The sequence below is a fragment of the Mchenga conophoros genome, linkage group LG13 (genome assembly GCF_057382185.1).
Source record: "Mchenga conophoros isolate Kocher_MC1m ecotype Shallow Benthic linkage group LG13, M_conophoros_male_GT1.1, whole genome shotgun sequence".
Classification (NCBI taxonomy): Eukaryota; Metazoa; Chordata; class Actinopteri; order Cichliformes; family Cichlidae; genus Mchenga; species Mchenga conophoros.
This window is the reverse complement of record NC_140538.1, coordinates 24,128,290-24,154,271: the sequence shown is the minus strand read 5'-3', so window position 1 is coordinate 24,154,271 and position 25,982 is coordinate 24,128,290. Positions and strand designations below refer to the sequence as shown.

General features: G+C 39.6%; 1 protein-coding gene across 3 annotated transcripts; it reads right to left on the bottom strand.

Annotated features, from left to right (window-relative positions):
* Positions 1 to 1,543: 1,543 nt before the first annotated feature.
* Positions 1,544 to 25,982, bottom strand: klhdc3 (kelch domain containing 3). Of its 3 annotated transcripts, none has more exons than XM_085297358.1 (11): positions 25,832 to 25,982; positions 22,673 to 22,928; positions 21,440 to 21,616; positions 21,110 to 21,225; positions 20,951 to 21,022; positions 19,341 to 19,554; positions 18,973 to 19,059; positions 17,515 to 17,623; positions 8,180 to 8,253; positions 6,442 to 6,520; positions 1,544 to 4,193 (listed from the first exon to the last, which is right to left on the bottom strand). In XM_085297358.1, exons 2-11 carry the CDS (start codon positions 22,824 to 22,826, stop codon positions 4,127 to 4,129), a joined length of 1,149 nt encoding a protein of 382 aa, XP_085153484.1. In that variant the 5' UTR covers positions 22,827 to 22,928; positions 25,832 to 25,982; the 3' UTR covers positions 1,544 to 4,126. The 3 variants fall into 3 exon arrangements, with proteins under 3 accessions (XP_085153484.1, XP_085153483.1, XP_085153485.1); XM_085297357.1 differs by having other exon boundaries at positions 22,673 to 22,931; positions 25,832 to 25,980; XM_085297359.1 differs by lacking the exon at positions 25,832 to 25,982 and having other exon boundaries at positions 22,666 to 22,927.

The following is a 25,982-nucleotide window of genomic DNA, read 5'->3' as shown; positions in this document are numbered from 1 at the left end:
AGCGTAATTTGGCTGAGTGTCTCCTTGCATTAGCGCCTGCGTCACAGCTCGAAGCAGGCTCCGGGGCCAGACAAAGGGGACCCAGCGAAGCACTGCTTCCTGTGTGCGGTGGGACCAGGCGGGACAGGGTGTCTCTGCTGCCTCACTTTAAGCTGACCCTCCGTCTGTGGCGTGCACTTAACACTGAAGATAACACTGGCTTTATAGCAGGGGGCTGGTGACAGACAGGAACAGACTGCCAGGACACCACTGGTAGCAGGGGCAGAGCTTGGTGCTGAGGCTCAGTGCAAGATGCTCATTTTATGGAAACCAAAAAAGCAACCACACACAATCCATTAGTCTGCAGACTGGTGCGGGGGGAGCGGGTTAGGCGGTAACCCAGTCGAGTAGACGGTGAGGGGTCTCAGACAGGCTGGCTGGGGTAGATGTGGATGGTTTTTAAGCAGGAAACAGAAAATATAGAAGTGGAGGCTTCAAAGTCCTGCTAACTATTAAGTACCATATACAGTAGCTCAAAGGGGAGTTATCAGTCTGTAGAGCAAAGAGGTGGAACCTGGACACACATGGCTCTGCCTTCCAGTGAGTAGAAATGCTCATTATTTAGTGATCAAATCCATTCCTTTGACAAAGGACTGTTGGTGCAGAGAAGTGGTCAGAAACATAAAAGATTGTTTTCTTTCAACAGTAAATTTAAATTCACTTCATCCTGTGATCTCAAAAGACAAAATTGTTCACTCTGCCTGAAACAGGCCCCCAAAAATCAGTGTCTTGGGTTAACAAAGGTGGTGAGGGCCTTAGAACACGTTTGCATCATGCAGCTTGCCACATGCCAAATACTGGCCTTGAGAGGTAACAAAGTTTAAGCATAAAGAGCACGTTATTATAGTCCTATGACACAATATGTGCAGTGATGTGAAAAAGAAAGTAACCATCTCTTAAGTCTAATATTTGTATGAGGGACGACATTTAAAAACACAGATGCAACATATGTAACTAAAACCTGCTAAAGTCAAAGTTCAAAAATCAACAGGAGCCTTAATTAAGACAGTATGTAGCAGCCAGGTGCCGCTGAAGTGTGAGCACCTCAATAAAAGCAAATGTTTTGTGAGCTCGCTGGTCTGCAGCATTAAAGCAGCACATCAGTGTGAATGTTTTCACAAATGAAAAACATTCAGTTGCCAAGAAATGGACACCTTAGCAAATTTACCCCACGGTCAGATCGGGCAATGCTCAGAAACTAATGTTTTGGCCAACACCAAACACAGCATATCAGCATAAACACCTTATCATGTGCCAAGCGCGGTGGTGGAGGAGCATTTTGGCTTAGTTTTTGGTGAACGGAGGATAATGCGTCATGTTTTGTTGTTCATCGGAGGTTGCATTTACTCAATTTTAAGACCTGCTAAGAACCAAATGGTTTGTTGGGTCCTGATGGGTAAAACCTTAGAATTAAAAGGGTGTACAGTACACCTTTGCCACAGAGCAGTATATGAATGACAACAACTCTGGACACTTTTAGAAATCAATGGATACAAAGAGTAACCACTTTGACTGTCTCAGATTTATTGACACAGTTATAAAGCATATTGCACAGGAAGTCCTGACCAACTTTGCCAGATACAGAGACCCACTTTAAAAAAAAAAAAAAAAAATTATATATAAAAACAAATCAGCAACAGGAGCCCACAGTCGTAAAAGGAATCCAAACACACTCCAGATTTTGTTCTGTTTTTAAAACCATGTTGCTTTTAAATTAAACAACTTTTCAAGATATACTTACTGGTATGAAAACTTTTTCTGCATACAATCTCTTTATCATGGTTCTGTCCGCGACACAAAAGATGGTAAAGCAAGCGTAACCACGAGAAGCTTATCACTCATTTGTAAATCCAACTCAAAGTAAAATGACGCTAACCAATTAAACGTGACGCAAAAATATTTGGGTGGTGGCGCAGGACACTTCATTATGTGGAGGAAAGAGAGTGGCTATTATCTAGGAAAGTTATGCAGGTACTTTTTTTTTTTTTTAATCCCACTATGGTGCAATTAATTTTAGGTCCTTACTAAAAATGTCACCCGTAAACTTTACACAAAACAAATGAAAGAAATATCTGAGGAATATCAAGAGTGTGTCAATATGCATGCGTGTGCAGGGGCTAAGAGTGACAGAGTCTCAGTGGCACCACAGGTCTGTAAAGGGGTTAGAGCAACCAAATGCCCCAAACTTTAAAGTCTGTTTAGGCAAACGCAGCATCAACATATCTCCTCTCCGTCAGGTCAAACGTCCCATGGCTATAGTGCACTTATCCAGCTACTTAAATGTTTAAGATTGGGGGTTTTGTTTTTTAAGAACACTGCTTTATATGACACAGTTGTAAATATTTAGGATGTAGGTTATTAAACGCTAATATTTGGGACCCAGAGCCCTGCTGGTTTTTTAAATGTCGACCAGCTAATCAGAGACTGAAAGCAACAGAACACTTGGTCCCAAGGACCGGCACTTCAAACATCCTCACGAGTGTGTGGCTACACAGCTTCCAATCCCACCTTAGCTCAGGCATTTCCTTCCCAGGACCAGATTAAAGTAAAACCATGGTTAAAATAACTTTATCACCTATGAATTTATGCTCATTAAGTCTGATGTTGTCAACAAAGGCCAAAACCAAAAATATGTATTAAATTTTAATCAAAGATTGTCTGAGACACTACTGTTGTCAAAAAATAAAATAAAAATCACCCAACCTACAAAATTTATATCTGTGTATCAGTGACAGAACCATTAGAGCCATGTGGGTTTACTGAGCATGCAGTGGAAACAAAGGCCTTGCACAGACACACAGCTTGTTTTGGTCTTTATAGGGAATTTGTTGACAATATATATTAAAAAAAATGAAACGGCCTTGTTCATTCACTAATGTGGGTGAAGCTGTGATTATTTATTTATTTTGTTTTAAATAAAAGCCCATCACCAATCAAGTTTTGAAAAGTCAGATAAAATGTAAAAACCCACAACCTAAATAAATGTCCAATTTGAGAATTTCCAAGTCATTTTCAAGCAGTGTGGCATGTAATCTGTCAACAGCCATTGTGCATTTAAAACATCTGCAATTTTGCCTGTCATTATGCACAAACATAAGAGGGTCACATCGTTAAACTATGGGATTGTCTCTAAAAAGAAACTACACTATGCATATCAGATGATCTCTTCAACAACAAGTAAACTAAATGAGGTGGGCGAGGACCACTAGCTTACACGCACACTTTGCATCAAGATTCCCTTCCACGTTTGGCACTGTAAAACATATTAAAGGGGGGTGGGCAGGTGAACCCTTTAGTGAAACTACAGCATTTCTTGGAAGAACACAAATACCTCCCTGCAAAACACCTCCTTTAGTGATTCAGTGTATGGGAAATCTTAAAGGCCCAATGATGCATGCAGTTCAGGGAGATAGAAGCACTCCACTCTACAAGGCAGACATTTTCATTGGCTGCCTTGCAAATCACCTTGTAGCCACTTAAGTAGGGTACTGACAGAATTACAATGAAGGGAAATGGCAAAGCATTGAAAACCAGCTTATTTTGTAACGATCATATTCCAATATTGTGGTAAAGAATCTTCTCCTTTCATTCAACATGCACCAGCTCTATCTGCCCACGAACCTGATAGTTGCACATGGCTAAGTAAGAGAACGCTGCAAGTGAAATAACCATTTGCATTTGAAACAGAAGGTTCACATTTGTATGAGTGTGACATCTGGATGACAATCCTCAAAGAGGTTAGCTCTCAAAACCTTTGGCTGAAGTTCTTGTCTCTTCCTGTGCTTAACATTAGAAGTCTATGATTATCATAGGCTGATTGAATTTCTAGAGAGGCTAGAAAGAAGAGAAAAAAGGTGAACAGGCATCAACGATTTCCATCTTAAGGGCTAAAATATCCCCAGACAGGGCAAAGCCGGTGGTGTCCAAGGGAGTCTGATACGGGATGTTTTGGTCAGTAAAAGTTTCAACTTGTAGAATGTGTAAAATAAATCGGATCCAGACTATACAAAAACAGTCCTCGATTTAGAAAGATAAAAGCCCAGTGTCCTGAAACAGAGTCTGGGTTCTGCTTCACTTTTAAGCTTCTTCAGCCATGGGAGGAGAAGATGGGCCTACTGATGTTGCTGTTGGTTGTCATGGCTGCCAGTTCCCACCTGACGTTAAAGAAAACAAAAAACAAACAAACAAAAAAGCTTTAGTAATCACCAGCAAACAATTAATTTGATTTTAAAGTGCACCAGTGCAAAACCCAAAGTTATTAGTGCCAAATATGAATAGGCATGATGTTCATGCTGGATTTAATTTTTTGCTTTTAAGCTTCTTTAGCTCACAATTTTATAGTTCAGTTATTAAAATAACTGAAATGGGCAGGTTTGAGCCTTATGCTAAGCTGTCTACAATTTTATATTTGCAGAATCCTTTTATATTTTAAATCAAGTAGTTTATATTTGGACCCCTGACCCCACCTTACCCACGTGAGGGGCTACATCGTGGCCCCCGCTGTAACATGAGCATCAGGAGCAGGAGCTGACAACAGGGTCTAGTGCTGACCTGATGACAGGTCAGAGGTTGAGCTCCAGATTGTTATCACTGGGTCTGGTTTCACACTCACTCCCTATCAAACGGCTTTGTTCGTTTTTTTGTTGTGCACATGTGTGTTTAAGAGGGGAGATTGGCACAGGACCTGGAGATGCCACTGAGGGGCAAAAGGAGTTAACCAAAGTCTTGTGACCCCAACTGAAAACCCTCTAAAAAGGTTAGAAACACAACTGCAAACACCAAAGTGGGGAACATGCAAGGTGGCAGTGACGGTGCAAGAGAAATGAGAGGCTAAGAGGAGTAATTAGTATCAGGTTCCAGGGGGTCCACGTGTAACGAAAATCCCCTTTGTGGAAGTCCTCAATTTTAGACAAACACCTTTCCTAATGATCTCCATTAGCTTGCCCGAATCTATGAATTAAGGTTTTAGGGGAACAGTAATGTACTTTAATTTGCTTTTCTGCAATTTATATATACACATTTTCTGACAGCTAGTCTATTTTAATGCATCTTACCTTTATATGCATTAAACATGGGCTTAAATGCAGCTATTAAAACTTCCCAAACCTGCCATTACAACCTCACAACAAATCAAAGTAGTGCTGTCAAAATTGAGTCTCTTGCTAGTCATGTGTCAAAACAATTTGATATCAGTCAGCAAGACGGGAAAATTATGTGTTATTAATTCAAAATGCTGAGGGGGAAAAAAAAAAAAAAAAAAAAAAAAAAAAAGACTTTTTACACACTTGTGTGCCAACTCCTGTGCAGGATATTCAACTAGAAGAACTGCGATAGCATTTCATGCTGTCATGATCTCCATGAGCAGTGTGGTGTAACTATGACGTTCCTATATATCACCAAGTCAAACAGGGTGCACACGGTGGGAGGGGGGAACCAAAAAAAAAACTTTCAGCAGACGCTACATTTTCTCAAAGGCTCATAAGCTTTATTCATTTAAATTAAACCATTTAGGGTCTTTCATAAGAAACCTTGGAAAGCTCTCTTTCTACACAGTGAGGATTATGGACATTGTCAATCATTTCACCTTGAGTCATCACTAGACTGATAGGTGACTGGGATGCTGGCTGGCTGAACTGGCACAGAAGCTTGTTTCACGGTCAGATTTTTTTTTTTTTTTTTTTAATAATCAAGCACAACTGTCTAAGCTTCTTTTTTTTAATTAATTAATTTTAAGCAATCCTAAACCATTTCAAAACCTTTCAGGTGGACAAGAAGTAATTTAAGTCAAAGCCAACTTTTCACTTGATTAGTTTATGTTGCTACTTTGTAACCACACCTGAAGTTGTTTAATGACTGTTAATCATCTCAAAGATATAAAGTTTTAGCATTAAGATTTTGTTATATTTAATTTCCAAGGACAAAGTAGTGAAATTACTTTTTGTAGTCCACTTTATTGTTAATTTCAGTTCTTTAAAGGCTGAATAGGTACTCTCTGCACACCATGTACTGCATTTGTATTTTGGCCTTTCCTCTACATCACAGGGAAGGATCTTATACAAGCTGTACATGTGATCACAGACAATGAAGCAACTGAAAGCAGCACTATACAAATGGTTCCTGGCTGTCTTGACTTCTGTACTCGAACCTTTATGCATTTAGATCTATAATTATGATTTCTACATGCGAGGACCTAAGCCAAGTCAGACAAAAGCCAGAGTAAAACTTGCCACTAGTTAAATGAAGGATAATGAATCATAATTTGCCTCTTTTGAAAAACAACCTAATTAGAGAGAGACTGAGTAGTGGCTACAATGACTGGCATAATAAAAACAGCACGAACAACAATATGTCAGCTCTATGACAAAACAGTGCTAATGTTTGAGAGGAGGATGCTCATCTGACCTGATATCATGTGGGAGTCCCGACTGCTCCAGACTGTACTGAATGACAGCTATTTTGCATAAAGTCTTCAAATTAGGGCCTGAAAAGAGAGTGCAGTGAGTCATAGGATGATCAGTGGCACTAATCATACTCAAGCTATTAATATCAATTTCAGCTGTGGGAATTCAAAGTTGAGCCAGGCAGCTCAGATCTAAAGAATCTGTAGATGGAAGGGTGCAAAAATAATCAATAGCTGGAAAAAATAAAGAAAATAAAGCAAGTGTTCACGTATGAGAACAAGCAGGACATGATGACGTGAGTGTGGAAGTCACTTCAGTACACAAATCATCTTATTAAAAGCCAGATTTCTAATAATACGTACAAACTCCCTCTCATTTACTATCATCGGCAAACGCTGTTCCACCATATGTTCAGTGATAAACAGTGTGAAGGCGAACGTGACTGGCACGAGGAAGCGTAGGCCACGGGGGTTGTCATTGGGTACTGCCAGTCCCATAAGGTCCCTGTGTAAGCCCACCTACACAAACCCTAACTGTGACCTGACAGCATTACAGGCTACCCCAGTGCAGGCAGGATATTGCCATATTTGGTAGTCCAAGAGACGGAAGTGCCGCATTTGACAGCACCGTGCAGGGCCAAGGCCAAGTATACTAGGTCTGGTCAGAAATAAAGCAGTCATTTCATAATTTATTACAGAGAAGGGGGAAAAAACCATCCCAAATCTTATTTTAAAAACAATCATTTGTTTAGCTTGCTTTTCTGACATCTTAACAGAAAAGTCAATATAATTCCCTTTTAAGTTATCTGTGGGCTGCCTGACAAACATTTGCTGTACAATTCACAACAGTTATTGACCAGCATTGGCTTCTGTTTGTACTCAAGTCTGAATTTGAGTTTTTGGCCATATGGCAAAGTTTATGCCAGAAAAGATGTTAACTGCAGCAGCTTCAACTGGCAAAAACCGTAGGGCTCTAATTAATGTTGTACTTAATTAACGCATCACAAATCAATCCGAACAGCTGTCTGGCAGAGATGTCCCTGTACACACGAGAGTGGGTAATGAGAAAAAACCCGGGATTTTATGTCCTTAACTCTTCATCATATCTCGTTCACATATGACAAACCGTATTTTGGTTTAATTAATCTATAATTAGCTGAAATAAATGGATGAATATCAGTTGAACAGGTAAAACAGTCTTAATTACAACATCTGCCTTTTTTTTAACTTTTATTTTGTTGAGCTGCTTTGATATGTATAATATAAAAAAAGTCAAAATATATGTTTGTAGGATTTTTGTTTAAGTAAATGAATAAAATTCACAAACCCTTAGCTCAGCAAGTACTCATAATGGTAAAGACTCTGGAAGCGTGCAGCCAGGCTTGTAAATTTAACTCTTGTAACAGTTAGTGGAGACCACCTACTGTCTTTTTAGCTGCAGAACCTGCACTTTACCAGCCAGTTGCTGCCAACCCCTTTGTTGAGAAGCAGTACAGTGGATTTTGTGAGATAATTCACTATTAAAGCAGCAGGACTGAACTAAAGCAGTAAAATAGATATGACATCTAAACCATGAAGGTGCAGGTTCAGATTATAACACAGTTCATCGATTCTGGTGACTCCTTTGAGATCATCTTAATGTTTTCTTTATGTCATTGAGTCAAAAATTGCTTGGGGGGTGCATTATCTGCAACAACACAGAATCCTAAGAGAGGTACCAATAAAGACAAGAGTACTTACTGAAGTCTAAGATATACAGGTCTGAATGATCCATGAGGTTAAATTCATCTCCCATTCCTTGCTCTGGACAGGGGCTGTAAAGAGAAAAGTAATAGGGTTAGAGCGATTCTATAAACTTCCTGTTTTCATGAGCACAGTTCACACAGCTTACAAAGACCGTAAGCATTACTCAACTACTTAATGCGACACACACCATAGAATTCCAGCATTGGACTCTCAGTTATTTATCTTATTACATGAATCAGTTGGGACCATAATCAGGGAGCCACAGACTATCCTAAATAAGAGCTCTCACACAGCTCTCCTTATCATGCGTTGCATGATTTAGGTCCACAGGAAGTGGAGCAGTCTTGTAAGACAGACTGGCCAATGCTGATAGTCTCCCAGACCTGAGCAGCCATAGATATCACTGCACATCTGTTTCCTGCCACAGTTAAGCACATACACCTGTGACACCTGGTGCACCACAGCTGAACAAGCCCAAACTATATACCTGTTAAACCATTCTTTTAATTACCTTTTCTAGGTAATGTAGCCTGTCAGTTCAGATTTATTCGCACATATAGCAAGGTAGTACATATAGCTTTCCAAATGCATGCTGCACACGACTGCTTTATATTCATAATGTAACAATAAAACTCATCTAGAAGATAAAACTACACTTTACATTTAAATTCACCAAGCCGTTTGCGTTCTATGGAACCATTAAGGAGAAAGTGTAAAATGCAGAAGCCAAGTTTTAAGAGTAAAATCAAGATGCTTTTTGGACCAGCTAGCGATTGGCATGTGTCCAACCAACCCAGACATTACCACAGGAAGAAAAAAATAAATAAAATTGTTGGCAACAGATTTGTTGCAGTTTTTTTGCATTTACGATTTTCATCACTCTCTTCGTCTTTCATTCTTGCCCTGAACCATCCTCTTGCTGATCTCAATGCACCGTCTCGCCACCACCCATCAATCTCTCTCACCCTTTCCTGCTGTCTTCTCCATCGCATCTTCCTTTCGCTCCGTGTTCAGGATGTTGTAAGGGTTTTACGTTGCTAATCTTCCCTAAACAAACACGGCGGTGGCTTAAAGCAGCCACGAGAGATGCAGAGCACGAGCTCCGTCGTCCCAGGGGGCCAGCTGGGGAAGTCATTACGCCCCTTGCCCCCCAGGAGGTGACCCACCCGGGCTTAAAGTGGGAGCCTTTATCAGAATACTCACCCAAGCTCTAACATTACTGTGGTGATTGAAAGGGTACATTTCAATAGTGGTGAGAAACACTCTCTTTAATGTATGACACACATGTGAGTTACCTGAAACTTTAAAACTGCCACCGGAATTAAATTAGCACAAACATCCCTCATGTGATAATTAGTATTGATGATTAATTTTAACCAAACAAATGGCTTTGATATGACTCATTAAATCAGTCTTACAGCCGTTTGTTTTTTCTTTTTTTTCCCCCAAACATCCTAAAAACAAAACAAAAACAAACAAACAAAAAAAAAAAACAAAACACCATGCTGTTGGGTGGCATTGCCGTATTCAGTGAACAGTTTCCTGTTTTTTTTAAGTGCATCATTCTCAAGTTAAGCCAGCTAACAGCATTTGTTTAACGTAAGAAACAGTATGATATAGAAATATTCAGTGAATTGGGAGTTTTAGATACCACATGTGTGGAATGGACAAATATCAGCAACCTGGCTACACAACAGAAGTAATGAAAAGCAACATCTCTATCTAAAGAGCACCCCGCAGTAGCTGTGAACTACTGTGTAAACCCGTAGGGAGGGCATCGGCCTTGGATGCTGACGCGTGAAAGAGTACAGATAAGGGAATGTTTTAACACGAGCAACCACAGAGATGAAGATTGCATCCACTGGGATATGGCTTCTTTGGATGGTCGTGGATAATGCAAGTCAGGGTGTGAAATTCAGCAGAAAATTAGGGAATGGTAATACTTTATGGGTCACAACAAAGAGAAAGGGCTGAAGCAGACTATGGAGGCAGCGGCAATAATGGCTGTCTGACACACTATTCGGAAACGGGAAAGTCACAGTGTGTGACTTTATGTGGCATCCTGGTGTTTGATGGGCCACTTTGTTACTTGATCAGCAAAGTATCACCATGTGTGAAAGTGCTCCTCCCCCTACAGCATAGTGGTTCCCAGTCTGAATGAGGCCTGAGTGATGCCGCCCCCCCCACTAAAACAACACTGAGTGCTATTTCAAACAACACTCAATGAGGGCGTCTAATCACCTAATTGCCGGTCCTCTCTAGCAAGGCACTACCTGCTCCACTTCATTATCTTACACACCAAGGTTTCAAAAGTGTAGAACAAAGAGTTGAGCTACAGTTCTAAAACTAATGAAGAGACACCAAAGAGCCGAGGACTATTTCAAAGTGTCGAAGAAGTTAATTGCCCACAATTTTTGCAACTTACTTTCAGAACCAACACTGAAAACGAAGTGGCAAAGAAAAGATTTGGATCTGATAGAAATTCTATTAATGACACCTCTGCTATCTCAAAACAAATAGAGTCAACAATATACCTGGAACCTGACCTGTCGTAAGCATGTTTTAAGTGGCTTCATTGGGCATATCCTCATTCTTGGGAATGATATGATCTGCATCCCTTTCCTTTCTCCACTTCCTATTGAACTTTGGTCCATCAGAACCATCTAATTCACAGGAACTCTTCATCCACTACAACTTCCTGTAGAGGACTTTATCAGGAGAGCCAGACTTACACATTATTGCTGAAACACCTTGACTGAAAACACATGAAAGCAGCGAGAACAGTTTGTGATGCGCTTTCAACATTTTAAAATTACTTCTGATATGATGGGCAACCCAGGTCCTCACTGGTGGGTTATATTTGTTTAAAAAAAAAAAAAAAAAAAAAAAAAAAAAAAAAGCTTTAACTGTTACTGTCATTCAGACAACAGTACAAGCTAAAAATTATTAAAATTCAATACATTAAGAGTATAGGCAATGCTTGGTCATGTCTATTAACCTTACCCAAGGTAAAAAGCAAAAGCATTTAAAATGTAATGAAACAATCTATATAGACATTATCCAATAGGAATTTAAAGGATTGTTAAGATTCCAGCAAGAGTTTGTAATGGTCTTGGTTATCACTGCTCAATAGATTTCTATTCAATGCTTTTGGCTTAATCTCTGCTGTCTCAACTCGTCTTACCCAGCTATCTGTGCCCCCTCCTGGGCAGTGGCTGGACAGTGGATTAAGACATAGAGCTGCCCAGACCTATACCCCATGCAGAGGGTGAGATACAACCTGTAGCTGGCTCCCAGTGAGACAAATAACTGACTTTAGATTAGAAAGAAGAGATGCCAACCCCTAATGAAGCATGCAACTCAAATTTCAGTCTCTCTAGATAAAATATAATTGCACTTAGTGATAATACTTAAAGGCACTGCAAAGTCAGAGTGGTTAGTAATTTGGTCCCAGGACAGGTTCTTATCAACCTAGCTACCTAGCAAAATTAGGGTGATTTAAAAAAAAAAAAAAAAAAAAAAAAAAGCATTTCTCACAGCTCTCAACATAACTGGTTCTCAAAGGGTTTGTCAAATGTTTAACTGCCAGATTCATTTTGGAAAAATAGGTTATTTGGTTGATTTTGATACACTGCCATTTACATACTAATAAACAGTTCTCATAGATCATTATAACATGTATTAGCTCACTGGTTAACTTTCCATCAGTGCACTGCTTGAGCAATTAGTTCTTATAGTACTGCTATAAGAGTACTCCATTTTCCAGAAATATCAATTTTAACGTAAAGCAGCACTGTTTAAAACACGACTTGCTGATTAAAACATCAGACATTATCCTGTTACACAAGTTGACTGGTGGGCTTTTCTTGTAATTTACTACTTAAACAGCTTCAGCACAAACTCCAGACAATGTAAGAAGGATCACAGTCCAGAGTTGTCTTTTCCCCTCACATGTAGCACATGGCAGACCTGCCCGAGTAGTGTGTGCAGGAGGCAAGTAACACTTGTCGAGTGAATTCCCTGGCCTCCTCCCAGCACCACTCTCACATGAGTGTAAATCCGTGTTGTCAAACAGACATTGTACTAGGCTGCAGAGACTTACACAGAGCATTTAAATTTCAGATGCAGACATACGTGCAAGCTCATCTTCTAATGTCTAAATTTAAGGTATGTTGTGCATGCGTGAAATCTGCTAGTCTTACGTTATTCTACTAATCCAAAAAGCACAGAGGTGTTTTAGTTGTAATGACAGCACTAACTCAAAAATACTACTATTTAGAAATGTCTACTGACATGGACAACAGCATCACAATGCATCATCTGTGTAAGGCTGTTTATTTGAGCTGCTGTGCAACACTCAACCCCTACGACACCATAATGTATACAGACCGTTAGCAGGTTAAGGAGGGTTAAGATGCAGATGAAATACTATCATGAGCTTGTCTTTGAAGAGTAAATCACAGTGTAGCTGAGCTTGTCCTGCCACGCGCGGTATGCCCCATATCCTGATGGGGTCACCTTCGCTGTTTGACAGGTTTTGTCTCAGGAATACTAAACACACACAGACAAATAATAAAGGAAAACTCTGCAGGGTACCCTTTGACACCAAAGGCCAAAAGACAACATGTGTGGTATCAAAATCTGTTGTGCTGACAGGCGTGCATCTATAGAGTCGATTTCCACTCTGGCAGATCTAAGATATTGAGTTGGCATTGTAGCAAGCCTAATGAAGCTAAAAATATTAAAGTTTCAAGCAGAGTTTTTTAGTTTTGGTACAATACCCGGCAAGAGAGGACTATCATTTCTCAGACCCATGCTGTGTTGAGTCTAACATTTAGACAGGCAGGTTCCAGGGTGATAACAAGTCACGTTTTAACCAGATGTCTATTGTAACAGCTGCCACTTCAGCTATTGATAAAGGCGCAATTCAGCCGTGTCCGAGATATAGAGGCACCAGGCTTCTGACCTTCCTGGACTACTAAACAAAAACCCCTGGACTTCTCTGGCTCAGCAAATTGCAGTTTTATAATGAGCTGTTAAATTCCACACAGATTAAATATCCCAGTGAGATTTTGGTAGCTTAAACTAGAGGTTTGGAGCTGGAATGTTTTGGCTACCAGCAAGATTACCTGCTATGTGGTCTCCCGCTTGCTAATTACGTAAAGCAGCAATTCACTCTCAGTGGAGATCAGACGACTCCGATCTGTTTGAGTTTTAGAATCAAGTAATTCAAACCCAGAGTCTTATATTTAGAGCTTTCAACCCACTCATCCAGTGCAATGACTCGACAGAAGCCAGAAATATTAAAAATGTTTGTTTTTTTCCATCCTAATGTTAGAAATGGCGTCAGCATGCTTTCCATCTTTACTAAATGTACTAAGTGACTCTGCATATTTCCAAAATGGAACAAATGTGTTAAGGTTGGCACAGCAGAGTGTGTGTACCACGCTGACGTAAGCCCAACAAGAGCTGTGACTCACTAAGTCATGTGAAGACATCCAGACAAATGCAAACACCACCAGAAAAGGCACTAAGTGTCCAAATACATAAGTCAGTAGAATATCTAAGCACTGACATTCAGATGCAAATAAGTAAATTAATGGGAAAATTAGATTTTGAAGGCCTTAAAATATCCCAGGTTGCTCAATATCACCCAATTGTGGAGACACGACCAGCAGTTGCATGATTCTCCTTAATCAACAAAAAAGTTCATTTAATGAAGGAGTTATTTTTGAAGAAAAACATACACCTCACTTTCATCTTATTAGATATCATCTTGACACTGGTATTATTTTTTTATTAACTATTTGAGTTGCACTCACACTATATTTATCATCATGTATTTGATTTGTAAATGTAAATACAGATTATAAGTAGGTTTCTGTAATCTCTGAAATATGTAAGAGTCAGATGTATTACCTGCTCTTACTTATGCACAGTAATATCATCCTAGGTGTATGAAAACTATACCTGCTTTTGAAAAAACTAATTATCAGCAGTATACACAAAAAGGTGCTGAAGGACTAAAAAAGGCGCAAAGGACAACAAGGATCAAGCAATTACAAAAAGCCTTCAATCACAGATTAACATTTAAACACACAGATAATTTAAGTCTGTCATCATTCAAAGATGAATGAATGCTGTCATGGTAAAAATACATTCCCTAAAAGCATTGTTGGAATGAATGCACATCAGGTCGAAGTAGTTCAGAGGCCTGTGCCAGATTTCCCTTCATAGATTCCGAGCTGTCTGTTCCCAGCATGCCAAGCTGTCATGTCCTTGTTCACTTCCTGCCCCTCATAGGATGCCCTGTTCCCAGGCTTGAAATGCTTCCTGATTTAGCTCAACCTGGGTTTGTCGTAAGAAATTAAACACACAGTGAGAAGAGAGCCAACAATGACAACATGAGCACTGTGTGGCTCTGCCTTCATACGCAACTCAACTTGAGCTGCGCTTCATTCCTCGGGGAACAAAAAAAAAAGAAAAGAAAAAAAGAAAAGAAAAAAGCAAGAAATAAAAAAGAAAACAAAATTTACAGGGTTTAACTATTCATTGCTTGTATGCATAGGTGAAGGTCGGTACAGGTGGAGTTGGTCATGCACGGGTCGTCCTTCGTGGGGCAGTGAGCAGAACTCAGTAAATGAGTGTAGCAGAGGCACTGGGGGTATATCAAATTGCACTCTGTGAGAAAGAATGCTCCCTAAGGTCATAAATCAGAGATGGGGCAGACTTTCGCACCTTTCTGCAGCTCAGCAGTCCTGTTTACACCGACGCAAGTGGTACTCAACACATTGCCACTAATGCCCAGCCCGTCTTTCACACACAGTCTGCTCATTTACCTTCAAAGTGAAAGCATGTATGAAAATAGAGGTATCTTCCACTTAAAAAGGATTATCTGAATCCAAATTTAACAGCACCAAATTAGAGTAAACCAGGCTTGTTGACTTCAAATCTTACTTACACTTGGAATTTCTAAGCTAACAGCAGTGTGTCTCATTCAGCTGTTCCTACATTTTATTTTACGAATGCATTTTAGCATATTGCAAGACGACTGAAGCACAACCCTTTGGAAAGCAGAGCAGTCATGCTTGAACTAATGGTTTAACAGTCCTTCACTAAAGTGATAAATTATTCTGAACAAATTCCTGCAGGTAAAATAAACTGGGAATAAATATCAGAGGGGTTCTGTTTAAGATCAGTCTGAAAGGACAACCAACTCAGGAAAACAACATTTGGACTATAAATTTCAACACAATTTCCTCAGAAGATCTACTGAAATGAGGAGCCCCACAACAAACACAAGCAAGGTGTCCAGCAAATAATTCATGGCAGCCTGTGCAAGCATTCGTCAACTGCATTGAGACAGACACTAATAACTTTCTAGCCCTGTTAACAGCCCTCATGTTGTTAGGCCGTGCAAAAATAAACACAAGAGGTGCTGGTTTTAAAGGGACTGTTCAAACGTAATTAGTTAATGAAACTGGATCAGGCTAGTCTTTATCAATGCAAGTCAAGACAAAGCCTAAACACTGTTCAAATCTTAAAATTACAACTTTATTAGTCAAAAGACGAAAAAGAATTTAGGTCTGCTTGGATGGTGTTTGTGTGCAAATGCTTATGGGAGTTCCTGCGTGTAAGAAGCTTAAGTGTGCTCTAAAATAACAAAAACAAAATAATGAGCAATGCTGGCCAAGAGAACCTGTGTGGCCAACTTACTTGGAGCCTGTGAGGATCATGCTCCAATTTTTACAGTAACAGAAAACCCCTCTCCAGACTTTGAACACAGCAACTACCAAGCACATAATAGACAAAGCAGTTTTTCTCTAAAGATAGATTCATGAATATGTTAACCTCTGTGCCCTTGGGCTTTTAAACAGGATGTCAGAGATATTATGTAGTGTTTGATTTCTTCCTCTGCACCCTTCATCAGCTCAGTGACACTCCCTTTTCCAGCCCTATCTGCTCAGAACAGGAAATCATGACTCCATTCTGGACTAATCCCAGTGAGTACCTAAACAAAGGATAACCTTCAAAAATTAAGACTCCTCCCGAGCTTGTCATTTTCATTATAAGCTTCTCAGTACTACATGAATATCTAATGATTACAAATTTAGAGAGACAACTCTTCTGTATTATGCTTTTGCATATTATTTGAAATGTGTGTCACACGTACGCGTTTTGGGGTGTGATGCACAGCACAATGTGGTAGCAAGTGAAGCTTTACAAAACACATCCAGCAACAGTCAGTGGCTCAAAAACTACAGGGCACGTAGACGTAGAGGGTCTGAAAGTAGCCTTATCCACAGCCTTGTGATCCTACCATCAGGTTATCCCAGTGGACTTCTCCTGATAACAGGGTCTTGCTGATAACAGTACCCCAGGACATGGACTACCCTGAACGATGCTGTAAGCTACCTCATTACTCCAGCGGCTACTGGCCTATCACAAGAACGTCACCACCTCAGCGGCACCTAACCAGCTACGAAGCCCCTGGTTATCACTACTGTAGACAGCAATCTACAGGATCCAGACTGTGTTTGGCATATTGAAGAGAGAAGACTGTTGTCTGTCCTGAAATGGTCAGATGCACAAAAAGTTGCCACCCCCTCCACCCACCTAAAGACAATCACTGAAAAAACTGAGTGCAAAAAGCCCATATTTAGTGTTTTTTATGAGAGCTGTGAAGGCAAGGACACAAAAGAACACTTAAGCAGTCATCTTTAGTGCAATGAGGAGCCATTGTGATTTTTCCTGAAAGAACAACTGAAATTTGAGCGACTGAAGTCCATCCATGCTTAATTTCATGTCCTTTGGTGCATTTTCTGAAATGAACCTGAGAAGTAGAGGTAAGACATGTATTTTTTTTTTTTTTTTTTTTAGACTCTAATTGCCTGGAAACCTTCACCAGCGCAGATGGTGTACACATCATTATTAAGGACTTCTCAGGTGCTAGGCTACCGGACCAGATTTTTGTCTTTTTGTGAACTCAGAGTTTATCAGGTGAACCCAGGTAAACTGATTATGTTTTTTTTGGGGGGGGGGATTTTTTGTAAATGTTCAAAATCTTAACATCGATACAAAGTTTCCATCATATTGACTCTGACATCCATGTGTCTATTACATTGTGTCATTACATGAACGTCTGGGCAAACTTTGATAACATGCATTTCTTTCTGAATTAGGGAATGAGTTAATGAGTACAGCACACACAAAATGTTTGGCAGAGATGTAAATATACAAATGATTGACAAATGATGACAATTTAATTGAAAAATAAATAAATATTTGAAGTTCAAATCTAGGTCAAGTACTAATATTTTGTGCCTCACCTGGTTCCTCCAAAGAGGATGATTCGATCTCCAACCATACAACAGCACTGACGCCTCCGAGGGCATGGGCCTTTCCCTTTAGGTTCAACTTTCTTCCATGTGAAGTTTTCTAGTGTGTACACACAAGGCAAAAATAATTTTGATTATATTAAAAGTTATATTTTATATAAAAAACAAGGATAAAAAGAATGGGCATAGATACAATGAGAGATTTCTTTGGAAATGTATCTGCAGCACAATAAATCTAAACTACAACAGGGTTACGTCATACCAGCTAAACTAGAAGAGTTTCTCACTATGCCTGCTGTTTATTCAGCTTCCTAAAAATATTAAACCGCAAGGCTCTAAGATAAAGGAATATTTATAAAGAAATAAAAATAAAAAGAGACAGGGGGGGTTAACCTTCAACACAAAATCTTACATTTCAAAAATAGAAACAAGTCCTCTATGAAGTGCATGCAACGTAAGCGACGATGTTGAAGCTCACTCACTTGTTCCATATAAGGATGAACTGTCTCAGACCCAAACAGCATCACTGCATCTCTATAGCAACAGGCCATTCAGACCCTTAGATAATTATGACTAAAATTAAAGTGCTGCCACCTAGCGAACTGCAGAGCACATTTAGATGGCAACTGAAGAAATCAGCTTTAAATAGCACAGGCACATAAGATCATATCCACTACAAAAAAAGACCAAATTCTCAAATAAACTAGAGAAGAGTTTAGAAAACAGCTATGGCTGTCCTTGTCCAAATTCCCTGCCAATGTTTACCAACACATCGCTACATTAATGATCTACTTTTAATATGATTCAACACCATGTGCAACTGCTGTCACAATGGTTTTCTCTAGTTACAACTAGAAATGGCAGTTGGGAGACAATTAAACATAAATTAATTAAAATAATGGACTTTTAGCTAGTGCCTGGTATTACCTTTGTCATTTATTTCCTGACACAAAGATAGTATCAGATAATATAGTGCTATCTAACACCATTTAGGACACAACAAGTTTACCACAGGTGTGTTGCTTCATCAGTGACTATGTTTAGCATGTAACAAGAGCCTGAGGCTTTCTTCCAGAAAACCTCCTAAACCAATTTGAAATGCAATCAGGTAACATTCATCAGCAACTGAATGGGCTGTCATTTCAGCATCTGTGTTGCAAAACATGAAACACAGAAAGCAACTTTGTGGTGAAAAAGGAAGCAGCCAATCACCATTACGCAAATGTCAATTATGCAGCGGAGGAGGACCGGTTATTTATGCATGAAGAAATGAGAAAAGTAGGTCAACACAAGCTAGTCCTGCACTTCTTGTATTGAGGTAAATAGTCAGGGTGGAATTTAAAGAACTCTTTAAAAAATAAAGCTACCAGGAATTAAACCCTCTAGTAGCAGTGCTCTACAGCAACAGGACAGGTTTTCCAAATCTAAATGATGTAAATATAGACTTACCTGGATTGAATTTCCAAAGGTCGTTGAAGTGTCGTTCCATATGAGAATTGTATCCTCCAAATATGTACAGCTCTCCATTGTAGGAAACTTCAAAAATAAATAAAAAGTCCAGATTAATGATATTTGAAGTATACTATAAGGAACCACTTGACCCAGATAAAGTACCTTGATTTGTTTAATCGAATAACGTTGGCAGATTATATTTGACAACACTGTTCTCACAACACTAATCCAACACATAGATGCATATAAAAGATTAGCACCTAGCCTGTAAATATATTGGAACAAACAGAACTCAAATTAAAAGAATTTAATCAGATACTGGTCTAATAACACAGTCGATTTTATGCGTGTATTTTGTGCCTTACAGGCTGAATGACTTCTGCGTCCCTCTGGTAGTGGCTGTGTTGAAGGGGTGGTCAGCCAGCAGTTAGTCTTTGTGTCAAATACTCTGATCTTGTTGCAGTAGACCTCATTGTTGGAGTGGAAGGGACCAAGACGATCTGCTCTTCCTCCAAACACGAACATTTTTGTCCCAATGATGGTAGCCGAGTGGAAGTCTCTCCAGCGTGCTGGAGTTCCCTGCAGAGCAAAGACAACACACGATGTTACTGTTAAACTCTTCCACACTCAAAGTTTTAGTGAAGAGAGAGCAGAGCAGTCTACTCAGACACTGAAGTTATAGCTATTGAGAAAATTTTTGGTAAAACTTAATTTACTGTCTTTATTAAATCTAAAATTTCATCAAGTTATGTTGATCATAAGCCTTGGTATGGAATTCGTCTTCCTAAAATATTCCAGATCTTATTCCCTGGGATAAGAAAAAAATCCTAATATTCAAAACTAAACCATTACATGTCAGAAACAATTCTTACGTTCAATATAAGGGACAGTGTTGAAGCTCATTCGTTCCATATAAATGATCAACCATCTCAGGCATTTCGCCCAGGAAAAAAAAAAAAACAGCAATTTCAGGTAAACACTGCCATCTAGTGGATCAGTTTTCCAACTACAAAACCACAGTGAATCCCAAACCTCCCCCAGGCACCACCATCCCTTTGAAAAGGGATGGTGGTGTCCAGTCAGCCCAGTCATTGGGATAGTGTAAACAATTTAACTGGAGCAAGACACAGAATCATAATTAAGATATATGAACTTTACCAGAAATATGACTGAAACAGGACCTGCTCTCACATACTGCAACCAACTCTAACAGAGGCAAACCTCGACTCACTTTACATGTCACTGCCCTGTAGTCATGCCAAAGTCTTTCACAAGCCTTCCTTTCAGGAATGTGCTGCCAATGTCTAACCATGAACTTTATGCAGACAGGGGGGCTTTGTAAATCGTTAACATGGTTGAAAGAATACCAGAACCAATACTGAAAAGTGAGTTTTACACATGCAAATGTAAAAATACAAACGCTAAATGATCCCAAAGTTCAAAGGGGGAAAAAAGCAAGTGAGTAACAGCACAGAAGTTTTCATTTTCCTAAAGAGGAATGCAATCCTAAGTATTATTCAGTTACATGCACCGCTAAATCTGTAAGCACCACAGTCCAATCTCCTTACTGACAACATGGCTGTAACTAAAACTGAATGGATTGACTTAATCCACAGTAACTCCGTCATATGATGACTAAAATATACTTTACAAGCGTTTAATCACATGAGCATGTTGACTGCATAAACAAAAATAGTATTTGCTAAAAGGAGACTGTATATAATCCAGTGTGAGGCTTTTTGAACTTTCCTAGCAGGAAGCTGCTTTGAAATTCCATACTGCGCTGCTTTTATAACATGCCAATACACCAACAGATAACTTATGTTGCTGATGTTCAGCTGTGTCATCTTTGTTTTTTATGAGAGGGTTTCCTGTTTGTTTGTTAGGAGAATTATTTTGAATGCTCAATACAGAAAAACTGTCAAGGAATAACCAGCAACGGTTGAAAAGCAACAGCTAGCGACTTTTAACTCACTCTGGCATTAATTAGTGCCCAAACCATGGTAGTGGTATCCAGTTTGTGGATGTCATTGGAGAAACAGTCAGCCTAAAATAAATAAATAAAAAAAGATTCATTTTTAATGTTCACAGAGAAAGTTTGTGTAAGCAAAAATAAATCAAAAATCAAACTCACCAGCTGCTCATATCCTCCAAATATATACATTGCCTTTCCCAGGACACAGGCAGAGTGGCCGTCCCTCGCCCCTGGAACAGTCCCTGAAGTCCTGGGTGTGTACCATCTGTGAGTATCTGTGAAGCAGTCGCAGTTGTTCAATATTGAGATCAGAGCACTTGCGTTACATGCAATGGAAAACTATCACACGCATGCAGGTGCTACAGCTTTCTTAATATAAAACAGTTCCTCTACTTTTTGTTGTCACAATTTTAACTTCAAACAGGTTCATCTCAAAGGAAATACACCCTGAAACTCTCAGCAGCACGAGTTAGACGAGGGTCTACTTACTGACATCAAAAGCATAGAGCACATTGCAGGCCCCCTCTGTGTCGTTACGCCCGCCCCAGAGGTAGATAGTATCATCCAGCAGCACAGCTGTGTGGCCATAACGCATATATGGCACTTCACGGGCACATTCAAGTCCTGTAATCCTCACTGGAGGCAGCTTCATCCAGCGCAATGACACTAAAAAACACAAAAAGTAAACATTTTCCTTTATTAAAAAAATAAAATATAAAAACTTAAAGAACATTTTTTTTAAAATTCAATTAAAAACAAACACACACAAAAACAATGCTGCCTGACAAATTTTACTTGATACTTACTGCGTTACAAAGGAAGTTCTACAAATTCAGTTATTCGCATATTTTTTTTTTATTTTTTAAATGGATATTAGGTTGGTAGTCAGTAATTTATTTTATTATCTTTCTTGCTCTGAGAGCTAAAAAATGTAAAATTTGTTAACGTGCCTACAACTCTCTCACAGTGAGTTTTCAGTACAGTTCACATCACTTTAATAATAAAAAGTACCATCAAGAAAAGAAAAAAAATTTGAATCAGTCTTTGCAGTAAATGGGCCAATGGGGGAAGGAGGACAAAGCAAGATGGCAGGAAACTGTAGTTAAAGAGGTCCCATTTCCATTACACTCAAAGCATTAGTTCCACAGATCTTTTCATGATACACCAATAGCAGGTAGGCTCTATCTACTTTGGGAAGTCGTAAAACCCTAAAGCAGGTGGCTGACCACACAATGGGGAAAAACCATGCAAAATGAGTTAAGGGTGTTTCTCTTAACCCATTTAAAGAAAACAGCTGTGCTTGTCTGATAGCAACTGAAAAACAACAACTGGAAAAAAAAAATTGTTGCAAACCGCTACGAAAAGCTGAGGTTTAACTGCCAACCTGAGTGAGTTTTCAGTAAAGTTGTGCACATTCAACAAATTACAACAGTTTAACCTTTCTCAATACACTGGGGGGGGGGGGGGGGGGGGGGGGGGGGGGGGGGGGGGGAAGAAGTGCTGTCCTGCCTGTCAAATAGATTTTTTTCCCCACCCATTTAAGATACAAAAAAAAGTGAATGAATCAATTTTACATAAACACCAATATAGTCTTTTTCCAGAATATCCTTTAATTTATATATTTTTTTAACTTAAACACTTTTACAAATGAAACAATTGATCTCCACACACACACACACACACACACACACACACACACACACACACACACTTACCACATACCTGTGTTGAAGACGTGCACATCAATCTGACGAAGTGTCTCATAGTCCTCCCCGGAGCAGTAGCCTCCAAAGGAGTACACCTTGTGACCCACTGCCACAGCAGCATGGTTGACTCTCCGTGGCCCTCCTTCTAGGTGCACAGTCCAGCGCAACATTCCCCACTTCTGTGACTGTGAGCGCTTAGACCATCACTCTGATGCTCCCATCAAACCAAGGCCATTAAAACCTGTGACCACAACAAGGGTAGTAGCAGCACTCTGCTAAAGAGAACAACAGGGTAAGTTGTGAGGGGGCAATCAAGGACAACAAAGGGTAACTGTTGTTCCCTTGGGCTAACGTCAGCTCTGCTGTTGCTGACAGGTACAAGCCTCTGTATCTATGCTTGCAGGGTATTTTAAGAGGTGACTAGACCTACACTTACCACGCCTTTCTATTCACTCTTCACTTTGTACCCACCCACTGCACTACAATGAGTTTAAAGTCAGAGTAGAGCTGGGCGATATGAGATTTTTTCATATCACGATATGTTTTTTTCATTTCAGGCGATAACGATATCTATCACGATATAAGCCAAATAACTATATTTGTAAGATTTAAATGTGCCGTTGCTCACAAGTAAAATGTGAAATAATCAGCAGCTTGTTTTTATTTAAATATTTATTTCCCATAATAAGTTCAACAGGGTAGATGTACTTAAGGAACATGAGACTTTTTCAGATAAATAAAGGCAAATATTACAAACTACACAAAAGACAGCCGCTAAAGCGTTTAAGTTTCAAAATAGAACAAACAAAACAGACTAAATTGTCAATTCCACTTAGAAACAAAATATTAATTCTAAAAATAAATCTTAGTTTGTTTTACAGAAGATCAGACAAAACTGACTAACTTTTGTCAATATCAAATAAACTGAGAACTAAAAGGAAATTCTCAATCTCTCCTTGTTGTATAGCTTAGCTTTTCAAACAGTTTTAACAGTTACTTTAGTCTGACAAAAGCCGAATGACGAATTAGCGCTTCCAGTCAGAGACTGAGGCTACGTCCACACGTACACGGGTATTTTTGAAAACGGAGATTTTCCGTTTTCGTTTTAAAAAATAATCCCGTCCACACATAAAGGCAGAAATGAAGGAAAACGCTGCTATGAACATGCCAAAGCAGCAGGTGGCGCTAGATTCCTAACCGTGCAGAAATGTTGGCCAATCAGAAGTCTAGAAGCCTCGGTGGGAAAAAGTAAACAAAGCTGGGGCATAGAAGCAGAACCGAGTCGTATGTGTGGAGGGACAGTAACTGTGTGTATATGTAAGCATTTAAACACTGCAGAGAGTAGAATTAACAGTAACAGTATTGTAGAAATTCATTTCACCGAAACAATAACGTGGCGCAGTGTGACGCATGCACCAGTTTATTGTATTTCCAGACTTGCTTTGGCACAATTTACAGTGCACGCTACTCTGTTTTTTGTCAGACTTGAAATAGCCGAAATACCTTCACACTACGGAACTTCTATGGCTCTTCCGTTCGACAATCTCTCCGGCATTGGAACCATCATCTGTTTTCTCTTCGGTCACGCTCGGTTGATTTTTCTAGTCGGCACACTCATTTCCTCCATTACCCGCTGGCTGCTTCCCAAACAAACACATGTGCGGCTTGGCACTTGTGCTGTACGTAACAAGTCACGCGACGTGACGCTGCGGCTGTGATTGGTTCGGCTCTGCGCTACTTAATTTGGATTGGCTGACCTTTTTTTTTTTTTTTTTTTTTTTTTTAAGAGGACAAGAGCGGCGAGGTCTATCGCGATAGCTTAATTTCTCTATCGAGTAAAAGTTATATCGCGATACATATCGTTATCGTTCTATCGCCCAGCTCTAAGTCAGAGTAAACATGTGCCTCCTTTAGGCAGTACTATAGGAACACAAAACACTGCCACACTACTCAAGGAGATTGCTCAATCTATACACAGTATTGAAATCCTGCCAATTTAATATTTGTGAGTGTTTCTATTGTTTTTTTCTTAAAAACAAATACAACCATAATTTGCCTATTTTATCCATAATGATTGACAAAACTGAAGTACACCTGCAGCTCTTAGCTCAATGGGAAATTAAACATTTCCAAAGCGACATTTTCAGCTCTGAACAGTGAAATTAAGTGACATAAAACACTACTTGTTAAACACAAGTAACTCTGCCTCTCCCCTTGCTTATTCTGTCCCTGTGACACACTTTACCACTGACCTCCAACCTTTGATTACCGTTAAAAATAAAAAACCCCTAGAGCACCATTTAACATAGACCTATTTTAAGCCCTCATATCTATGAGGAGCAACAGAAGCACAAATCTAGTCACCAGGCATGTGAACCTTAACTGGAGCCAATATTTTCGATGATTGCACTATGTGCACTATGGGTAAATTGACACCCCAACATGCAAATACAGTTAAACCGTTTAACCTTTCCCAGGTTATTCAAAGTTAGCAGTATAAATGCACACAGTTTCCTTTATACATACTTAATACTCATCTCGAATAATTTGCTATACAATTAGACAACATGAACATTTTTGCAAGAGCCGAGCTGAGTAGAAAGCACCTTCTATCCCCCTGTCCTATTGAACAGTGCACTGTTGACATCAGATGACTAACAACGGTGCTTCAAAGTGCACAGCGGCTATCAAGTAAATAAGACTCGTTTGTAAATGGGTGCATACTTCTGCACAGATCTCGACTGACTGAAGCACAAACTGTTGACAGATGAAGCTAATCTAAAGCTGGTGACATTGAGCTGTAACAGTTATAACAACCAGTGGACGCCTCACACACTAGCTAGCTTTGCTCTTTAGCTAACGTTAACAGGCATAACAACAACCTTTTGTGGCGCACTGGCTAGCCGCCGCGGTCGCTTATCTCTCAACATCATCACCACAGTAACGAATATGGTGCTACTGCAAACAGCTGTTTGACAGCCAAGGTGCTAGGCTTTGAGAGGCTAGGCTAAAGCTAAACAGTCGAAGCTAACTATTTAGCTGTTAGCAAGCTAACGTAAACTCTAAACAAACGACAGACAACTTGTAACACAAAGACATTCACTCCCAGCTTTGGCAAAGTTACGAGTTAGTCAAGTGAAACAGAATAACATTCATATATGTTCAATTTTTCTACCTTCGAGCCGGTTGTGGTTGACAGGCAGCCAGGCAGGGCTATCCCCCGAGAGCCTCTACCAAGCGTGATGGAATGAGAAATTACCGCGAGCACCCCCTGTCGGCTGTTTTATACTTGGGGAAAACACGCACGTGAGTCTTTCTGCTTTAAA